Source organism: Phyllostomus discolor, chromosome 1, assembly GCF_004126475.2.
Source record: "Phyllostomus discolor isolate MPI-MPIP mPhyDis1 chromosome 1, mPhyDis1.pri.v3, whole genome shotgun sequence".
In the NCBI taxonomy this organism is placed as follows: Eukaryota; Metazoa; Chordata; class Mammalia; order Chiroptera; family Phyllostomidae; genus Phyllostomus; species Phyllostomus discolor.
In genome coordinates, this window is record NC_040903.2 from 78737945 (window position 1) to 78754615 (window position 16671).

Here is a 16671-nt window from a genome sequence, read left to right on the forward strand (position 1 = left end):
GCATGAGCAGAGGCTGAACTGGAAAGCGTGGTTACAAGAATGAAAATGAGGTCAATGACCAAGACTTTGACAGCCCAGAGACGATGGGGAAGACAGAAGAAGGCAAGAGTCTCGGGCGAATCTTTCTGTCCTGGAGAATTAGGAAACTGGTGCAAGTAGTTAGAAGTCAGGAGAAGGTACTGGCTGAATCTTGGGTTTGTGAGTTGGGAGTATCAGGTTATCTCCGTGAGGAGATTCAGTTGGAGAGTTGTAGGCAAGAGATAGCCTCTCCCAAACGATCGGGCCCAGAGGCACAGATCTGGTAATCGCTCAGAGGTGATTCTGATAACTCAGATGTGTGGAAGAGGAAAGGACAGTATCCTGGGCAGTCATGGCAAGGGCGTGGGGAAGAGGACCTGCTGAGGACGACAGGAGCCCCCAGCCTATGAAAGGTGGATGCTGGGGACTGTGCAAACTGGCCACGACCTCTTAGGCTTACATGGATGTGGACAGTAGCTGACTCCACCTCTCTTCCAGCCTCCTTTTAGCAGGTGAGGAACAAGGCCAGGCAGACCACTGATTAGCCAAGAGCACAGGCTGGTGGATTCTGCAATTAGAGTTAGGAACTTCCAGCCCGGGTACTCGCTCCACGGCCCAAACTGTCCCCGCCCCCCTCTCCCCATAAGAAACTATTCACATACACACAAATTCAGTCCTCGAAGACCCAGAATACTTGAAGTTTCAACCTGCGTGTTAAGGCCGGTCTCCAGCAGGTATTTTTTCCCTTGAACCAGAGGGAGGCGAGGGCTGGGCGGGGCAGGGAGGGCCGGCTAGGCCGGCGGGGCTGGTGCGTGCGTCCTGGGAGCGCGCCCAGCGCTGGCCCGCCCGTCTCCGCCCTGGTGCGCGTCGCCATCCCGGTGCGCGCCCCTGTCCTGGCGCGCGCCCCCGTATTGCACATCATCCTCACCCTGCCAACCCCAAGTCCCCTAGCGCACCCCACAAGCTCCCCTCCGCAGCGTTCGTGCTGGTGCGCGCCCCCGTCACTAGGTCCTCGCCTGCTCTCCCACCCCCGCCCCCGATCCCAGTGCGCGCCCCCGCCCTGCAGCCCCCGCCCTGTTTGCGCTCTCGCTGACGCGCGCATCAAGAAGCACCCGGCGGAGCTACGGAGCAGCCGCGGGACCGCGCTGGGCCGGGGGCGCGCGGGACGCGGGGTCGCGGGCGCGAGGCCGCCCGGCGGGGCCGCGCGTAGGAGGTGCCGGAGGAGGAGCGCTGCCCGCCGGTGCCGCCGCTCGGTGCGGGTCAGGGATCGCAGGAGCGGCCAAGCCGCGGCCTGGAACAAAGAGGCGGGCGCGGCGCGATGGCGGACCGCAGCCTGGAGGGCATGGCGCTGCCGCTGGAGGTGCGGGCGCGGCTGGCCGAGCTGGAGCTGGAGCTGTCGGAAGGTAAAAGGCCCGGTCGGGCCGCGCCGTGCTGTCTCCCGGAGGCCGCTGCGGGCGGGTGGGAGGGCGCGTGGTCCCTGGGGAGCGGGGTTCCTGTGGTGCGTGTCGCTGCCCGCACCTGGGCCAGTGCGTGTCGCCGCCGGGCTGCGCTGCGGCGGGGCCTGGGGCGCGGGATGGAGCTGCTGGCCTGGCGGGCCCGTGTCCTTGTGCGCGTCCGCGCTCTGCCCCCGCGGCCCAGGCTGGGGACGTCTTCGCGCCGCTCGGCCTGCGGTGTTCTGGCCTTGTTCTAATGCGAAACTTGTCGTTGGACTTGAGGGTTTGATCACCGATGTGCAAGGCATCCTGGTTTTCCTACGGCCTGTCCTGCTCAGGGAAGGTAGTGCTACTATTGTTCGTGTGTGTTGTGATGCGAAGGGTGAGAGAGTCTCCAACCTCCTCCTTCAGGCCAGGTTCCTTGCGTCGCGCTCATCCCTGGGATTTGGAATTGGTGACAGATTTGCAGCCGTGATTTCATGGAGTGTTCTGTACGGTTTCTTATTTGCTCTTAATGGTGGGATCATGTGCTCAACTGTCATAAGTTTAGATCGGGTTTTGCTATGTCTTAAAAAAGCCACTAAAGTTCTAAAATGTTAATATTTAATATATATTTAGTATTCACCTGGCTCACCCTCGAAAGACCACTAACAGGCTGTGGTGGGGTGGGGAGGGGCCGGCTCGTCTCGGATTTATATTTGGAGCAGTGCAGCGTGGTGAACTTTGTGTGTGTGTGTGTGTGTGTGCGTGTGTGTGTGTAACGGTTTTGTGAGGGCCGGCAGCCAGAAAGTAAATTCATTCGTGCCAATTTCATCAGTAGGGAGGAGCCGATGTTGACTTTATGTCTTCCTTTTTAACACTTGCAGGGCGCAGAAAGGAATAAACCAGGGGACTGAGGTGTAGTGTTAGCTGCCTTTTCGGATGTCCATGGACTATTTCTCTTTTTCAAATCTGGGGTTCTGCAGGACATCCCAATATTTTGTAATAATTAACAGTCCCGCAGCCAGAGAAAGAAGCTGCTTCCTGGACTCTGTGCTGAGCAGACACTGTTCGACCTGGTTTGAAGATGTGGGGGCTTTGCTAGTACCCCAGGGGTTCCAGAGGCAGGCCATACAGGGTGACTCCACCTGGGAACACTGTTGAGGTTTACACTGGTGGATAAGTTTGTGCTCTGGACAGTGCTTGAAGGGACGAAGTCTGTATTAGAAAACATTTGCGGGAGTTCCTCAATTTTGTCGATGCTCAGATAGGTTTTCTCCCTTGCTTACCAGCCCCACAGAACTCTAGTTTCTCATCTGCACCACTGTTGTGTGATTCACAGCACCGGTCACTCATGCATTCTCTCTGAACAAGCACTTCTGCTATGTCCGCATCGTCCGAAGGTTCAGTGTCAGCACCCCACCTGTGTCAGCAAAGTGGGAGCCATCTGAACTCCACAGCCCTGCTCACCTCTCCCTGTCAGCCTGGAAATCAGCTCACATTTGCTTCTTTGAGTCTGGGACAGTGCCCCAAATATGTGTCCTGGCTCCCTGCTGTGCTAGGAGTGGTCACGGTCACACAAACATGTACTTGGGGCACACTCACCTGTTAGATGACACTCACCTATGACCAGCTGTTGCTCTCGGAGGGTGAGTGATATGTTCCCGCCGCCTAGAGGATGGCAAAACCACTTCGGACCAATGTGCACTCAGCCCCGTGCTCTGTACAGATTTGTAAAAAGGGCTTAATGAATGTCTTATTGAGTGTCTGGACAGAGAAAGGGATGTGTGTGTTTGCATGCAGGAAGCACATTATTGTTTTTCTTTCTATGTAAACCTTGCTAGACCTAGCCTGAACACTGAAGAATAAAAGAATCAGAGGGTTGTGGTGTGGGCTGGTGGAGCCTCAGCCCCTCCCTGCTGGCCCCCTACCCCCCAGTTTGACTTGCTTTGTTCTTGCTGAGTTGTTAGAGTTGCTCTTTAAGGTCATTTGGAATTTCGGGTCTTATAACCACCATAGAATAGTTTTATTGGCTTAAATTAGATGAACCAACTTGTTTTCCAGTATTGCTTAAAAGAAACCAAGTAGTAGCAGGATCAGAAATCTTTGTGTCTCTTCACATTCTGGAACTTAAAAAATGCCCCAGCATACCCACTTTCAAAGGGAAGAGTTAAAACAGCTCTTGGTGCTGAATTACTTAAGTGTATTGCTTTCACATTTTCCCTTTAATCAAGATTCATGGGGAGAGGATTCTTCAAATTAGTCTTCATTATTTTATGGAAATATCAGAGAATATTGTGGAAGCATACGTGGAATTTTCGGTGCTCAGTTCCTACAGAGGAGGATGACATAAACAGTTCCATTTTAAGTATACAGTATAGGCTGAAAAGGCAGTGGACTGGTCTCTCAAAATTACTGTGTGGCCTGCCAGTCATTAACGGTTGTCTGTTATCTGGATTTGTAGACAGTGGTCCTGTTCTGGTTTGCACTGCCTGATGGATGTTGTTATAGATGCTAATATTATATTTTATTGGGCCATTGTCTGTAGAACTCAGGTTTTTACTTCCCTGCTCTGCTGGCTGTATCCTTGTTTCTTTCTGCTGTTACTGCCCAGTGCTCCTCTCACTGGGGAAAGCCAGCTCCTCTCCCATCGAACAGCCTCGTCAGCAGTGAACAGGAGCCTTCTGGGGAGATGCGGGCACCAGCAGCTCCAGTCATTGTTGTGCGGCCAGGGATTGTGAGTCTGCTCAAATCGTTGGGGCTGAATGTGAGTAGGGGAGGAAGCCAGCCAGTGAGCTGGCCGCTGCAGGATGCCAAGTGGAGTGGCAGACACTCCTTTTCCTAGATCATTTTTTTCTTCCCCTCTCTTGCCTTTTAGGATCTTGCATTTTTCTTCTTGGTATTAACAGGGTACCCAAATAATTTCAATAATTATGAGTAAACATTTGGCTTCAGGAAAAACTTTAAATGGAAATACCAGTCAAAGTAGAGAGGAAACAAAAAACTTCTCAATAACGACAGGCTCATGTCTTATTTTTAAAGAAATTCCTGTATTAATTGAGTTGGAGCGGTAAGTTTCTTTGTGAACTGGTGCTTGTTACTGGGGCTGTGCGAACACTGGACTTGCAACTACAGAAGCACTCTCCCTACTCTTTCTGGAGAGGCTGGATTCTTATTTTGGTGGAACTAAGGAAATTGCCTTGTGATATAGCCTGTGAAACTCATTTGGTGTTTGCAGAAGAGATGTCTTTAAAAACTATACACTATGTCAAACCCTTTGTGGCTTTCTAGTTGTTGGTATGCCTACTTACTTCCTAACTTCTGCTTTTGGGGGTTTCTCAGTTCAGGCTTTGCTTTGCTAATTAATATACCAGATACCTTAACTGTTAGTTTTATTTCATCATAGAATGCAACTTAACATTTTCTTAGTAAATGTGAAGCTGTTTGATGAAGGAGGTGAATGCTGACTTAAATGTCAGACCTTTGTGTTGGTCAAGGAGCCAGTAATTTTTAAAAAATTGCAGACGAGCAAACCATAAGCAGCTTGCACATTCCTGTCACCTAAGAGTGGAATCGTAACGAGATGGCATTTGGAAAGTTTGTGGACTTACGAGTGGCATTTCCAGGGCTACTGGTACCAGATAACAAATACACTTTGCTCCAAACTTGTGTTGCATCCTGCACACTCTTTCCAGCCCTGGTGCTTTTCTTGGAGGTCCCTGTTGCTACAGAGCTAAAAGCTCTGCTGAAGCTGAAAGCTTAGGACCACCTCGCAAAGTCAGTAAGCAGAGGCCCAGCTGTCTCTAATGACATCTAAACTTTGTGTACATGCTTCTCATGGAAAGGAAACAGTTGACTCTGGCAAACAAATGTGTGAAAAAAGTTGTCCTCCCCCCCCCCCCCCCCCCCCCGCCCCCCAGGCTCATTGATGATTTCTTGTAAGCGGGGGAGGAGGAAGGGAGGGGTGGGCAGATCGGGGAAGTAGAGGCGGTGGTGCTCCACCTCCCTGTGGAGGCAGATCTCAGGATGGTTTCCAGAGTGTGTTTGCTTCGTACATCCCTCTCAGAACTGTCACACATAGCCATAAGTATCACGGTGAATGAAATGAAATACTCATGCTAAATGTTAAATATCGTTACCTGTATTAAAAAATATTTCCAAAATGTCAGCATTGTTATGTGTGGGATTTGAAATGGGTGGACTTGAATTCTGAGAGTTCTTCAGCATTATGAAAATTGTTACATTTGGATGGTCATTTCTCCATGAATATAGATGTCAGATTTATAGCTAGGAAGCTATGGAAGTAACCACACACATTGAAGGCATAGATATGTAACCTTGTCCCAAATGCTTGTAAGATGTTTGCAATGCTGTAGTCCTTAGATCCGAACGTCATGGGTTTAGAGCCGAAACAACAACTCAGTTTTGTTTCAGACAAGGCCCACGGGTTTTATATTCTTGCTATGGTTTGAGGCTACAAGCTGTTGGAGTTATGAGTCACTTCTTGTCTTCCTCCTCCCAGCCTTTTCAAATGGTTGTCTCTTTTTTTAGAGCCGATTTTTTAAAAAGCAGTGATTTAGGGGATGAGTTGTAGCATTCTTCTGAATTGCAAAGAGAGTGTACTGGATCATCTTCATTTTGATGTTCTGTACGTGGACTGACTCACCAGTTCAAATCCTACTCATATTATTCAGATCATTTCTAGTTCTCATAATTACTCAGGCACCTTAAAAAAAGGCAAATTTTTGGTGCAGTGACTTGATTTAGTTTTGCGCATCAGTACTCATCCTGGGAATCAGGGACGTGTCACCATTGGCTGTAATGTGGACGGTGCCTCAGCTGATGTGTTTGGTTTTCCGGCCAATTTTCACTGGGTTGGTGCTCTCCCACCCTCCAGTTTCTTCCTCTGCACACCTCTACTTCCAAGGTTGCTGTCTTTACCTTTTTGGTGCCCCATCCAGGGATTACCTACTGTTGTTGCCAGTGCTCTATTCTTTCTGCTAAGAGAGTGAAAAACTTGTCATATCTCAAAAGAAGTAATTTCATCAGTTTGTTTGTGATGATAACAATTATGGCTGTCAGAGAGGAGAGGCGAACTAGGGGTCCCAGCGAGGGCGGGGTGTGGTACAGGAGCCAGGGTGATAAGGAATGGGGTTCCTGACTTCTGAGCGTGTGGATACTGCCCTCTGTCTTCAGGACCTGATTGGGTTTTAATTGTAATAAGCCCTGAAACAAATGGAGTAGGAGAATGCTGAGGTACTGAGTTGTAAAAATCAAAATTACAGCCAGCAGTCTTTTCTTGGGGGAGAGGGATTCTGTATTTTTTTAAAAATATTCTTTTGATATGTTGCATAGTAGAATGAACCCTCTGCTGTGTAAATTACAAATTGAGAGAGCTCTTTATTCTTTCTTTAGGATTTTATTTATTTATTTTTAGAGAGAGGGGAAGGGAGGGAGAAAGAGAGGGAAAGAAACATTCATTTGTGAGAGATACATCAATCAGTTGCCTCTCGCATGCACCCAACCCAGGCATGTGCCCTGATTGGGAATTGAACTGGCGACCCTTTAGTTTGCAAGATGGGGCTCAACCCACTGACCCACACCAGCCAGGGCTGAATTTCTGTTCTATTCCCTCTTCCCATTTCTCACCAAGCTGAGATTCACTTCCCTATAAAGATGAAGACAGCATGGATCTACCCTGACATCCTCTAAGGAAGTTTTAAGAGATGCTTGCTGGGCAATAGGCCAGTTTACCTGAAATGAAAATGGAAATGGAAACTATGTTATTAATTATCCTTACTGGAAGTTTCTGTGTCTTTATGAGTAAAGAAATGCAAATAGAACATGGCCAGTATGGCATGTTACAATTACCCATATGCTGGCAAAATGTAGCTTATAAGTCATCATATAAGGATGTCAAGTATATCTAAGAGCAGTTGCAAAGCCTTATGGTATCAAAGGAAAGGAACAGATGAAATCTTTTAGTTAGCCTAACGGTTTAGGAAGGACAGCTTTACCTAGGAACCATCCGTTTGAGGGGGCTGGATTATATTACCCTGGGAATTTAAGTATAGAAATACATTTTTAACTCGTGGGTGACTTTCGTTTGTGCTTCTTGACTATCTCTGGGTTTTTCTAAGTCCTATTGGCAGGAATTCGTGGGAGGATATTGAGATTTCTCTGGGCTGAAGGTCTGATCCTCTGAGAAGTCCTCTTCCTACACCAGAGTGTGCCCAGTGCTCTCTCTTGGCCCCACCACTCACAGCATTGGTGAGATGCTTGTCCCAAGATGCTCTTGGTGAGACAGCTTGTCCCTCACAGCCTCAGTTTCCTCAGCTGCCATGTGGGTTAATGACCCTCCCTGCAGGGTTGTCATAGGGACCAGAGAGGCAGTGAGTGTCCCAGTGTTTGCCTGGTAAATACCCACTTCTGCCTTTTTCCTCCCAGGTGCTGGGATGAGCTCCTTGTTCTTCCTGCTCCTGGTGCTCCCCTCACCCCAGTTTCTTCACAGGATTTGGGGTCACAGTGACTTTAAGAGTGGCCCTAGGAGAAAGGAAGTGGGAGGAGGAGTCCTTCCAAGGCGCAGGCAGGGTGTGGGAAGCACTCACTTCTGCTGAGAGGGCACACTTCTTAATTATTGCTTGGCCACTTACCCTGTACTGGAATAATTTCAGAGCTGTGATGCCTTGAAAAAATTTTTTGGAAGACAAAACTTGTTTCTTCCTATGGCCTCTTTGAGTCAATACACCTGTAAGTGCCCCCTCCCCTGCCTACCTTATTTATTTATTTATTTATTTATTTTTGTAGCTCCTTTATTTTTCAAGAGAGAAGTAGGAGAAGGATGTCCTTGCTTAGGTTCTAGTCCAGCGGTATCTGGGAAGGATGTCCTCTTAAGTTTTCCTCCAGACTGCATTTGGACCTCCTGTGAGAGTCGTCCCGGAAGCTTGCTGAAGGAGCTGCCTGAGTATCTCCTGCTGCAGTCCCCCTCCTCTCTGCTACCTGACGAGGAAGCGGGGAACTCTGCCGGCTGTGGCTCCGAGACATCTGCCTCCTGGACACGTGTGCAGAGAGACTAGCTGACGTCTCTTCTCCTCATGTCTGGTGACGGATGCACGTGGATGTCGGCTGAGGGCCCACACAGGTGGAATGACTGGAGCCTGCGGCAGTTGTGAGAGGCCAGACCCCTCCCACCCGCAGCCTCCTGCAGCCTCCTGCAGCGGTGTGGGGTGTGGGGGTGTGGGGTGTGGGGTTCGGGCAGGGGCTGGCTCTGGCAGTGTGGCCCCAGGCCCTGTTCCCTGACTTGCCAAACATCTGGGACGTCCTGGGGCTTTATCCTTACGATCCTCCTGGCAGCAGTCTCGTGGGTTGAGCTCCCTTGGGTTTGTGACTGTGAGTGGGATTGACTCTTATCAACTTCTTTTAAGATAAAGACCAGAGATAGAGTTTTAAGCCCCACCCCTATGTGACCGTAATGGCATTGCAGAAATGATGGCCTTGATCAGGTATAAGGACAGACTGTTTCAGAGTAACATGAAGTAATAAGGTGGAGCTGGACTTCCTGCCGTACTCTTAAGTGAGCGTTAGCAGGCTTCAGAAACATCTTTTGTTCTTATTTGGGCAAATATAATGGATGCTTAAAGGCTGTTGAGTTTTAAGTAATATACAGTGATCTTTAAGGAGCTTTTTAAGCAAGGGTGTGGTTCCCTTAAACTTAAGTTATGAATATGCACCTATTTAAAGCCAAGGAAGTACCGTATCAATCAGCTCACCAGGGCTGAAACTTTGTGATGGGTATTACTAATGCACATTGTCACGGTACCCCTGCCCCCAAGTCACTGCGCAGTGCTGTGTCAATTCTGGAAGAGTAGGACTCACTGTGGTGGGAGGTTTTATTTCTTCCTGTTGCTCAGTTCCTGTGAATGTAACCCTGCCGGGTTGGCTGGGCAGCCTCCCCAGCACTGAGGTCCTGGGGCCAAGTGAGAGATCGCACCTGGGGCTATTTGGCTGCTGCCGCCACAGTCGGACTTTGAGCGTGCTTCCTCACTTGGTTACTTGTGCACAGGTCAGTGTGAAAGGAAGTAGAATTCGTTTTTCTTTTCCCCTCCCCCTAAGATGGTGATGAATTATTGTTTAGATCTCCTACTAGTAAGAGATTTATAATACCTGTTGGTGTTTTAGAATTCCCTGTTCTTAGGAAGGGCTAGCTCTGGACACAAGAAGGAAGTAGCCTTGATTTTGCTTGTTTCCTTGATGACTGGTTGAGTTTAGCGTTTGACACAAATAGAACTGTGGATGAGATCTGCTCCTGATAGAAAGGGTGTAAGTAAAACAGGGCCTTTCAGAAAGTGCGTCCCGTGACTGTAGAAGATATATAGAAGAGCAAGCAAGGCCTTGGGGAAGGAGTGTGGGCAGAAGGTGGCCGGGGTGGGGCTGGCTGAGAACACCCAGCAGCAGCAGGAAGCTCATGGGGCTGGCCGTGGCGGTGGGACCCTAGGGCAGTTTGATGCCTGGGATTTATTCTTGAAAGATGATGTGGGACGGGGACAGATGTTTGGAACACTAGCATTCTGTGAAACCAAGATATGAAATGAACCTTATAATTGCATGATGCCTGGTATATTTCAACTGCTTTCATGCTGATCTTTTTTAGTCCTTTAAAAGTATTTTCTAAGGAAATGATGTTTTCTTCTTTTTACAGACAAGGAAAGCAGACTGAATTTCAAATGGTCAGAAAGCCATCATGAGCGTTAGAACCTTGGTTTCCTGATACGTGGTCAGTGTGCTGAGTGCGCTGGCCCACGGCGCGGGGCTTTTGCGAGGCACGATTCCTTTGGATCAGCAATTGGGGATCCAGGCCTCTCTTTGGAGGCCCGAGCAAGGAGCTTGATAGCAGCTGTGGGTGCTCTCGGGAGGGGAAGCAGTGGGGGCAGCCCCCTCCTCAGCAGTCTCTCCCCAGCTTGAGCAGCAAGTCAGCGAGGGGAACCCTGGTGTTTTCTTTCTGCTTGGTAGTGATGGTGCAGGGGCTTATGCTGCACATTTTCTTAGCTGGCTGCCTCTGGAACTTTGCATTTAAAGTCTAATCAGTCTTCTAGGGCTGGGTCCATGGGTGTTCACTGTACAACTTCACATTTTCTGTATGCTTGAAAATTTCCCATGTTAATCATGGAAGATAAATAGAAGACATGCATTCCCTTGGGTTAATTTTTCTGGATAGCATCCTTTAGAATGAGAAGGCTGGATATGGTATGGTTTTACCAGAAATCTTAACTGTCTTGCTCAAGAGGCAATGCTGTTAATTCTGGGTTGTGTTGTTTCTGGGAAACATATTCTAAATGAGGTTCCAGGAATTAACCTCTGCGACATCTCTACTAGGAAAGGGTGACCTCTCTCAAAGCTTCCCCACTGTGCTAACCAGGGTGATGGTGATCACGTTTAAGCAGCCACGCATCACTCATGAGGTGGTCAGTTTTTAGTTCATCGTGGAGTGCTTTCGTGCCACTCGAGGTGCCCATTCTGATCTTCTCTGGTTCCTGCAGGGGACGGGCCCACGTCTCATACATGTGACCTGTGCTCGCCTCTGTCCCCAGGGCACTGGCGTTCTGTCTGTCGGGATGCATGGTGCATGATGTGGACTTTTGAATCAGATGTTGCAAGTTGACATTTTTTTGGTGTGAACAAAGTCTGTTCTCTCTATCATGGTGGAGGACGCTTACATATATTTGTAGCTACTGCTCACTGATTATTCCCTTCGTTGCATTAAATGTATTCCATTATATTACCTTTTAGCACTTACAACCTGAGTGAAATTACATTCATCTCATAAAAAGGGAAAGTGTTCAGAGAGCTTACCCAGGCCGAGGGGTGAGTATAGGTCCCTGTAATCAGCTTTGCCCTTGGAGCTCTTTCCGTGCTGCTGCCACCTGCTTTTCGCATGATAGCTCTTTCAGGGGGAGGCCCACTCTTGTGCCATAAGTTAGGCAGGTCCAAGGTAGGAGATCAAATTTTTCAAAGATGGCATCTTTTGCTCTGGATGGTGTGGCTCAGTGGATTGAGTGGTGGCCTGCGAATCGAAGGTCCGCAGGTTCGATTCCCAGTCAGGGCACATGCCAGGGTTGCCGGCCAGGTCCCCATTTGGGGCCGTGCGAGAGGCAGCAGATTGGTGTACCTCTCACACATCAATATTTCTCTCCCTTTCTTTATCCCTCCCTTCTCCTCTCTCTAAATATAAACAAATAAATAAGACCGTAAAAAAAAAGATGGCAAATTTCATGGTATATGTGGTTTTTCTTTTTTACATATTGACTTTCATATACCCTAAATGATATATTCTTTCCACCTGATAGAACAATCAACTTAATTACCAGACATTACTGGTACCGGCACACCTTATTTTATTGCACTTCGCAGATGCTGCACTTTCTACAAATCGAAGGCAAGACCCCACACCAGCAGAATGGCAGCTCACTGGAGTGCGGCTGGTGCTGACCATGGCGGCCGAAAGGGGCGTGCCCAGTGGGGCGTGCGGGCCCCACTGTCTGCCTTCCCAGATTCTGGGAAGGATGGTTGGGGAACCTGTAGTCTCCCTGCAGGGGATTAAAAAGACCCTCTATTTTCATAACCATGATCTGTTTAGTCAAGTTGTTGGGACTGTGGCTGTCTGTTGTTGTCCTATTTTTATTTCTAGGTCCTGGAGGGGAAGCAATTTAGTGATTACTCATAATTGTGAAAATAATCTAGAAATTCATAATTGTGAAAATGTGTAAATAAGATTAGAGAATCTTATTGGGACAGATCGGATAGCTTCTTTCCTTTCAGTTAATTAAAAAAACCTTAATTCAGATAAATATTGGTAGGAATGACCATTTTTAAAATGGATAAGACAGATTTTTGTGTGACATGAGCCACCCTGGGATATTGTCTCTGGAATATTCTAGAACATCCACCTGCATTCTCACGAGTGTGTACCTTCCCTGTTTCCTGATTATCCATGTTGGCATCGGACTTTTTAATCCATGTATCCGAGTTGAAAATTACAAATGTGCGCACTCGTGTGTGACGTCTTTTCCTGCCATGTGGGCCTTCTGAATGTTGCTCTTGGACAGTGCGGCTTCCCATGCGCTCAGTCAGAAAGCACGTCGCTGCTCCCCAGTAAAGACAGATGTTCCAGCATCGGGAACCTCGAAGACTTTTTCCGTTACAGTAAGTAAACAGACCCCAGAACAAAGATGGCTTTGTGTGCTCTGCATTTGCCATGAACTTTGTTGAGAAAGTGGAGCGAGTGTTTCCCCACATCCTGCAACAGCAGTTAAACAGAAAACATGGAGTATTAAATTCTGTCATCAGATCGTTTTGCATATTTATGGTTGCACCTGTTCTGGAGGCTGGGAAAGCCGCTCCGTGTTGGCCTAGCTAGGGCCACTGCTGTCAGAATTCAAGGAAACAGTACCATTTTCCAGTTTAAGCATTTTAAATCTAAAGGTGCCCCTTGTTTGCATAACGACCCAATTTTTAAGAAAGACACAATTCAACTTTCAGTGGGTTGTGTTAATTTGGTTATCTGTGGCTAGATCATTACACGGTGTTGTGAATTAGTCTTATTTTTTGATTTATCCTCATAGTAGAGAGCATTCTAGAAGACCAACCAGAGGCTCAGAAGAAAATGTTAACATTGTTACTCATAACTTAGACTAACTCTTGGTTTTATTAAATGATAGCCATAATCATATATTTAATTTCCATTTTTCACTTTGTTCTAAATTCTACGGTCCTTCTTCATCACTGTTTCTCCCATGTTCTTTTTTTCTTGCTCCATCCTTCCTTTTATTTTCTTCTTTCTAATTCTGAGACCCTCGGTGCACGGTGTGTGGGGTTCCTGACAGTGTGGATCTTTTATGACCATGGGAAGGACTTCTTCTATTGGTCAAGACAGCTTAAACTGATTTCAGTTGCCCACCTGCCACCTGTTTTTTGGATGGTCTATGGACACTTTTAACCCTTTTCCTGTGGGGTTTTGGCTACCTCTTCTTTGCTCTACCCATGACTGCTCCAGCCCATGAATGCGTATGCTCTGCACACGTGTTTCATCATGCGAGGCAGTCAAACAGAGCTCTGTAAGTAAGTCCCACACTGCCACATAAGTACCCTTCCCTGGCATTTGAGTGTGGATTGTTTTGTTTCTGTGGATGACCCTGAGGATCCTGGCCTTTGGGAGCCCCTCACATTGAAGTGGAAATAAAATATAAAATCAATTATGCTATCATTACACCTCATGGAGCAGATAACAAAGATGCTTTAATCTGAACAGCAGCTGAGATGAGAACACATTAGGTTTGGATGTGGGTGCCCTTTTGACAGAAGCAGCTGGCTTTTGTCATACCCTGCAAGCTGGGCTTGCGCTGTGCTCTGTTTTATACTTAGAATTTCTGTGGTACCTGAGGAAGATGTTTGCTAATTTCAAGGGAGTAAAGTACTCCAGCAATAGAAATGCTCTCCGGAGATTTAAATTGGATAGGTTTGCCATATTGTTTGTTGTTTACTATTTTATTTATTTATTTATTTATTTAAAGGTTTTATTTACTTATTTTTAGAGGGGGAAGGGAGGGAGAAAGAGAGAGAGAGAGAGAGTCATCAATGTGTGGTTGCTGGGGGCTGTGGCCTGCAACCCAGGCATGTGCCCTGACTGGGAATCGAACCTGCGATGCTTTGGTTCGCAGCCTGTGCTCAATCCACTGAGCTATGCCAGCCAGGGCTTGTTGTTTACTATTTATTTTTTAAAATAATTTATTTATTTATTTTTAGACAGAAGGGAAGGGAGGGAGAAAGAGAGGGAGAGAAACATCAATGTGTGGTTGCTTCTCATGCTCTACCCAATGGGGACCTGACTTGGCCCGCAACCCAGGCAAGTGCCCTGACTGGGAATTGAACCAGCGACCCTCTGATTCACAGGCCAGCGCTCTACCCACCGAGCCATACCAGCCAGGGCTGTTGTTTACTATTTAATCCTCAGGAGAGTTGATGGGTAAGTAGCTGAATGTGCCCACCGCTGTGTTAGTGTGCATGCAGGTGGAAGTGTGCAGGTGCACACTCATCTCCAAGTGAAATCAGAACAATTCCATGTGATTCCAAAGTTAGATGGAGGTTGCTTTTGCCTTCTGAGAGCTTTTGGACTGTCTTTCCTTTCCTCAAGCACTTATTTCATTAGTTGTTTTTGAGTGAGGCCCTGTATTCCATGCTGTGGGAGTGGTGGCAGTCGGTTTTATAGTCCAGAAGGAGCCGGGACACACGCCTGTGGGGAAGTTCCGGACAGATGGAAAAGACAAACTATTGCGGAGCGCCTACCTCGACTGCATGTGGAATTCGGTGCCAGATGAGCAACTCAGAAGAGAGAGCTCTGAGTTTAGAGGAAGGAGTGGCTGGGTGAAGGAGGGGGCTCAGCGTGCTCGCTGGGTGGCCAGGGCCCTGGGCCTTTGCAGAGGGGCAGAGACCGGCCGTGCAGGGGGTGGCACGTCACTCAGTGTGGCCAGGCAGTGCTGCCTGTGGCTCCTGTGTTCTGCGTGAGACCCTAGTGCCCCCGGCGGGCTGGCTGTGGGCTGAGGTGTGGGGCCTGGGACATTGAACTTCATAGGACGATGGCATCTGGGTCTTCTGTAGTTTTCAGAGGCACATGTGAGTGGTCAGGGCTTTTCTCTGTTTTCATCTCTGTGTCTGTCCTATCCAGTGGGGCGACTGTATAAGGGTTGACTTATAACTTTGACACTGTGGTAACAGAGTAGAAAGTGGAGTCCTGAATATGAGGCTCTAACCTTGGAGATGACCTTATTCAGCCTTTCCACTTTTTGAGCAAGTTTATGGAAGCAGGAGGTGCAGGGACTTGCCAAATATCACCAGTCAGCAGCAGAACCAGGCAACAGTCTCCTCTCTCCGCTGTCCTCTCTCCATAACAGAATTTGCTTCCTTGTAGGTGCTCCAGGGTAGGGGGTGGGGGTGGCCGTGGGGGTCAGGGGTGGGGAAGGTGAGGTAAGGGGAGGCTGGGGGTGGCGAGTATCATTAACACAGAGTGTCTACTCTTCAGGTTTTCAGTGTGTGTTCTGTGTGTGCTGTGTGCTGTGTGTGCACAGAGCACAGTCCACACCACCCTCCTCCTGTCCTGCAAGGTTTAGGTCATGAAGCTGCAGCGTTGGGGGTATTGGGCTGCATTGGAGGAGCTGCACCCTGTGAAGCTCCCACCCTGAGCTCTGTCCTCCCCGCACCCCCCACCCCAGTGCGTTGGCCTCTCCCCTCCAGACAGACACCTGTGGAGCTTGCATTTACCTTTGCCCCCAGTTTCCCCTTCTTTCTACGGACTTCGGGACCTTCAGACCTTCCCTGCAGGGTGTGTGTTGGTCACTAATGACTCGGCCCTGTGCTGACCAGTGATGGGTTGAGTGGGTGCAGGGAGGTGGTTGTCTGACCTCAGGGACACTGGGTCATCTGCAACGCTCCCTCTGAGGAAGGTGTCAGAGAGTGTCCTGCCTCCGTTCCCCGGAAGGCAGCCCTCCTCCCCAGCTCCCCTTCCGCACTCTCTCCTCAGTCACTTGACCCCGGGGCAGCAGGATGTGCTGTGACCACAGGGAGAGTGGAAACCTTTAGTCATCCAGGCCGTGGAAGAAAGACCTATTTTCTAAAATCAGAGAACATCTCCTTTGTCTGTCTGCCATTTAGTTAGGATGAGGACACTGTGTGTTTCAAGTTTCCCTCTTTCTAGGAAAGAAGGAGTCTTTTTTTGTGGCGTTGCTGTTGACTTGCTGTATTGTTCACAGCGTGAGTGTCTGTGGGCAGCCTCTGCCTTGCAGCCAGGTCTGCCTTTCAGGTCAGATGGCCAAGGGTCCCTAGTGAGAGTGAGGATCCAGCTGCGGGCAGGGGCAATGCTGGCCTGACAGGTGAGGCATTTAGCTTAGTAATATTTGATAGACAAATATTTTTAAGCCTATAAGATGAAAAAGGGCAGTAAGTGACTTAGAAACCTCTCCTCAGAGGACTATTGGCAATGGTCATAGCCTCTGACTACCCTTCCGTTCCCACCCATCTCTCCTCCCCAGCTTTCCCTGCGCCTTTGCCTGGATCCCCCACCGCCTCTGTCACAGTCTTGTGCGCCCCTTAGGCTCGCCTGCCCTAGGACTCTGCTGCTCAGTGCTGGGCCCTGTCTTCCTAAATGCCTGAATATTTATTTATCAGCCGAGGCTAGTAAAAATGGGTCCCCGTG

At 48.6% G+C, this 16671-nt stretch overlaps 1 protein-coding gene across 4 annotated transcripts in view; it reads left to right on the forward strand.

The window, feature by feature from the left end:
• Nucleotides 1-1213: 1213 nt before the first annotated feature.
• Nucleotides 1214-16671, forward strand: part of DIP2C (disco interacting protein 2 homolog C) — a 435220-nt gene continuing 419762 nt past the window's right edge. For 3 of the 4 annotated variants that reach the window (XM_036025084.1, XM_028505417.2, XM_036025087.1), the window contains exon 1: nucleotides 1214-1421. In XM_036025084.1, coding sequence (XP_035880977.1) covers nucleotides 1337-1421 — 85 coding nt within the window. In that variant the 5' untranslated portion in view covers nucleotides 1214-1336. The remainder of the gene's footprint in view (nucleotides 1422-16671) is intronic. The other variant, XM_028505418.2, reaches the window with a different exon arrangement.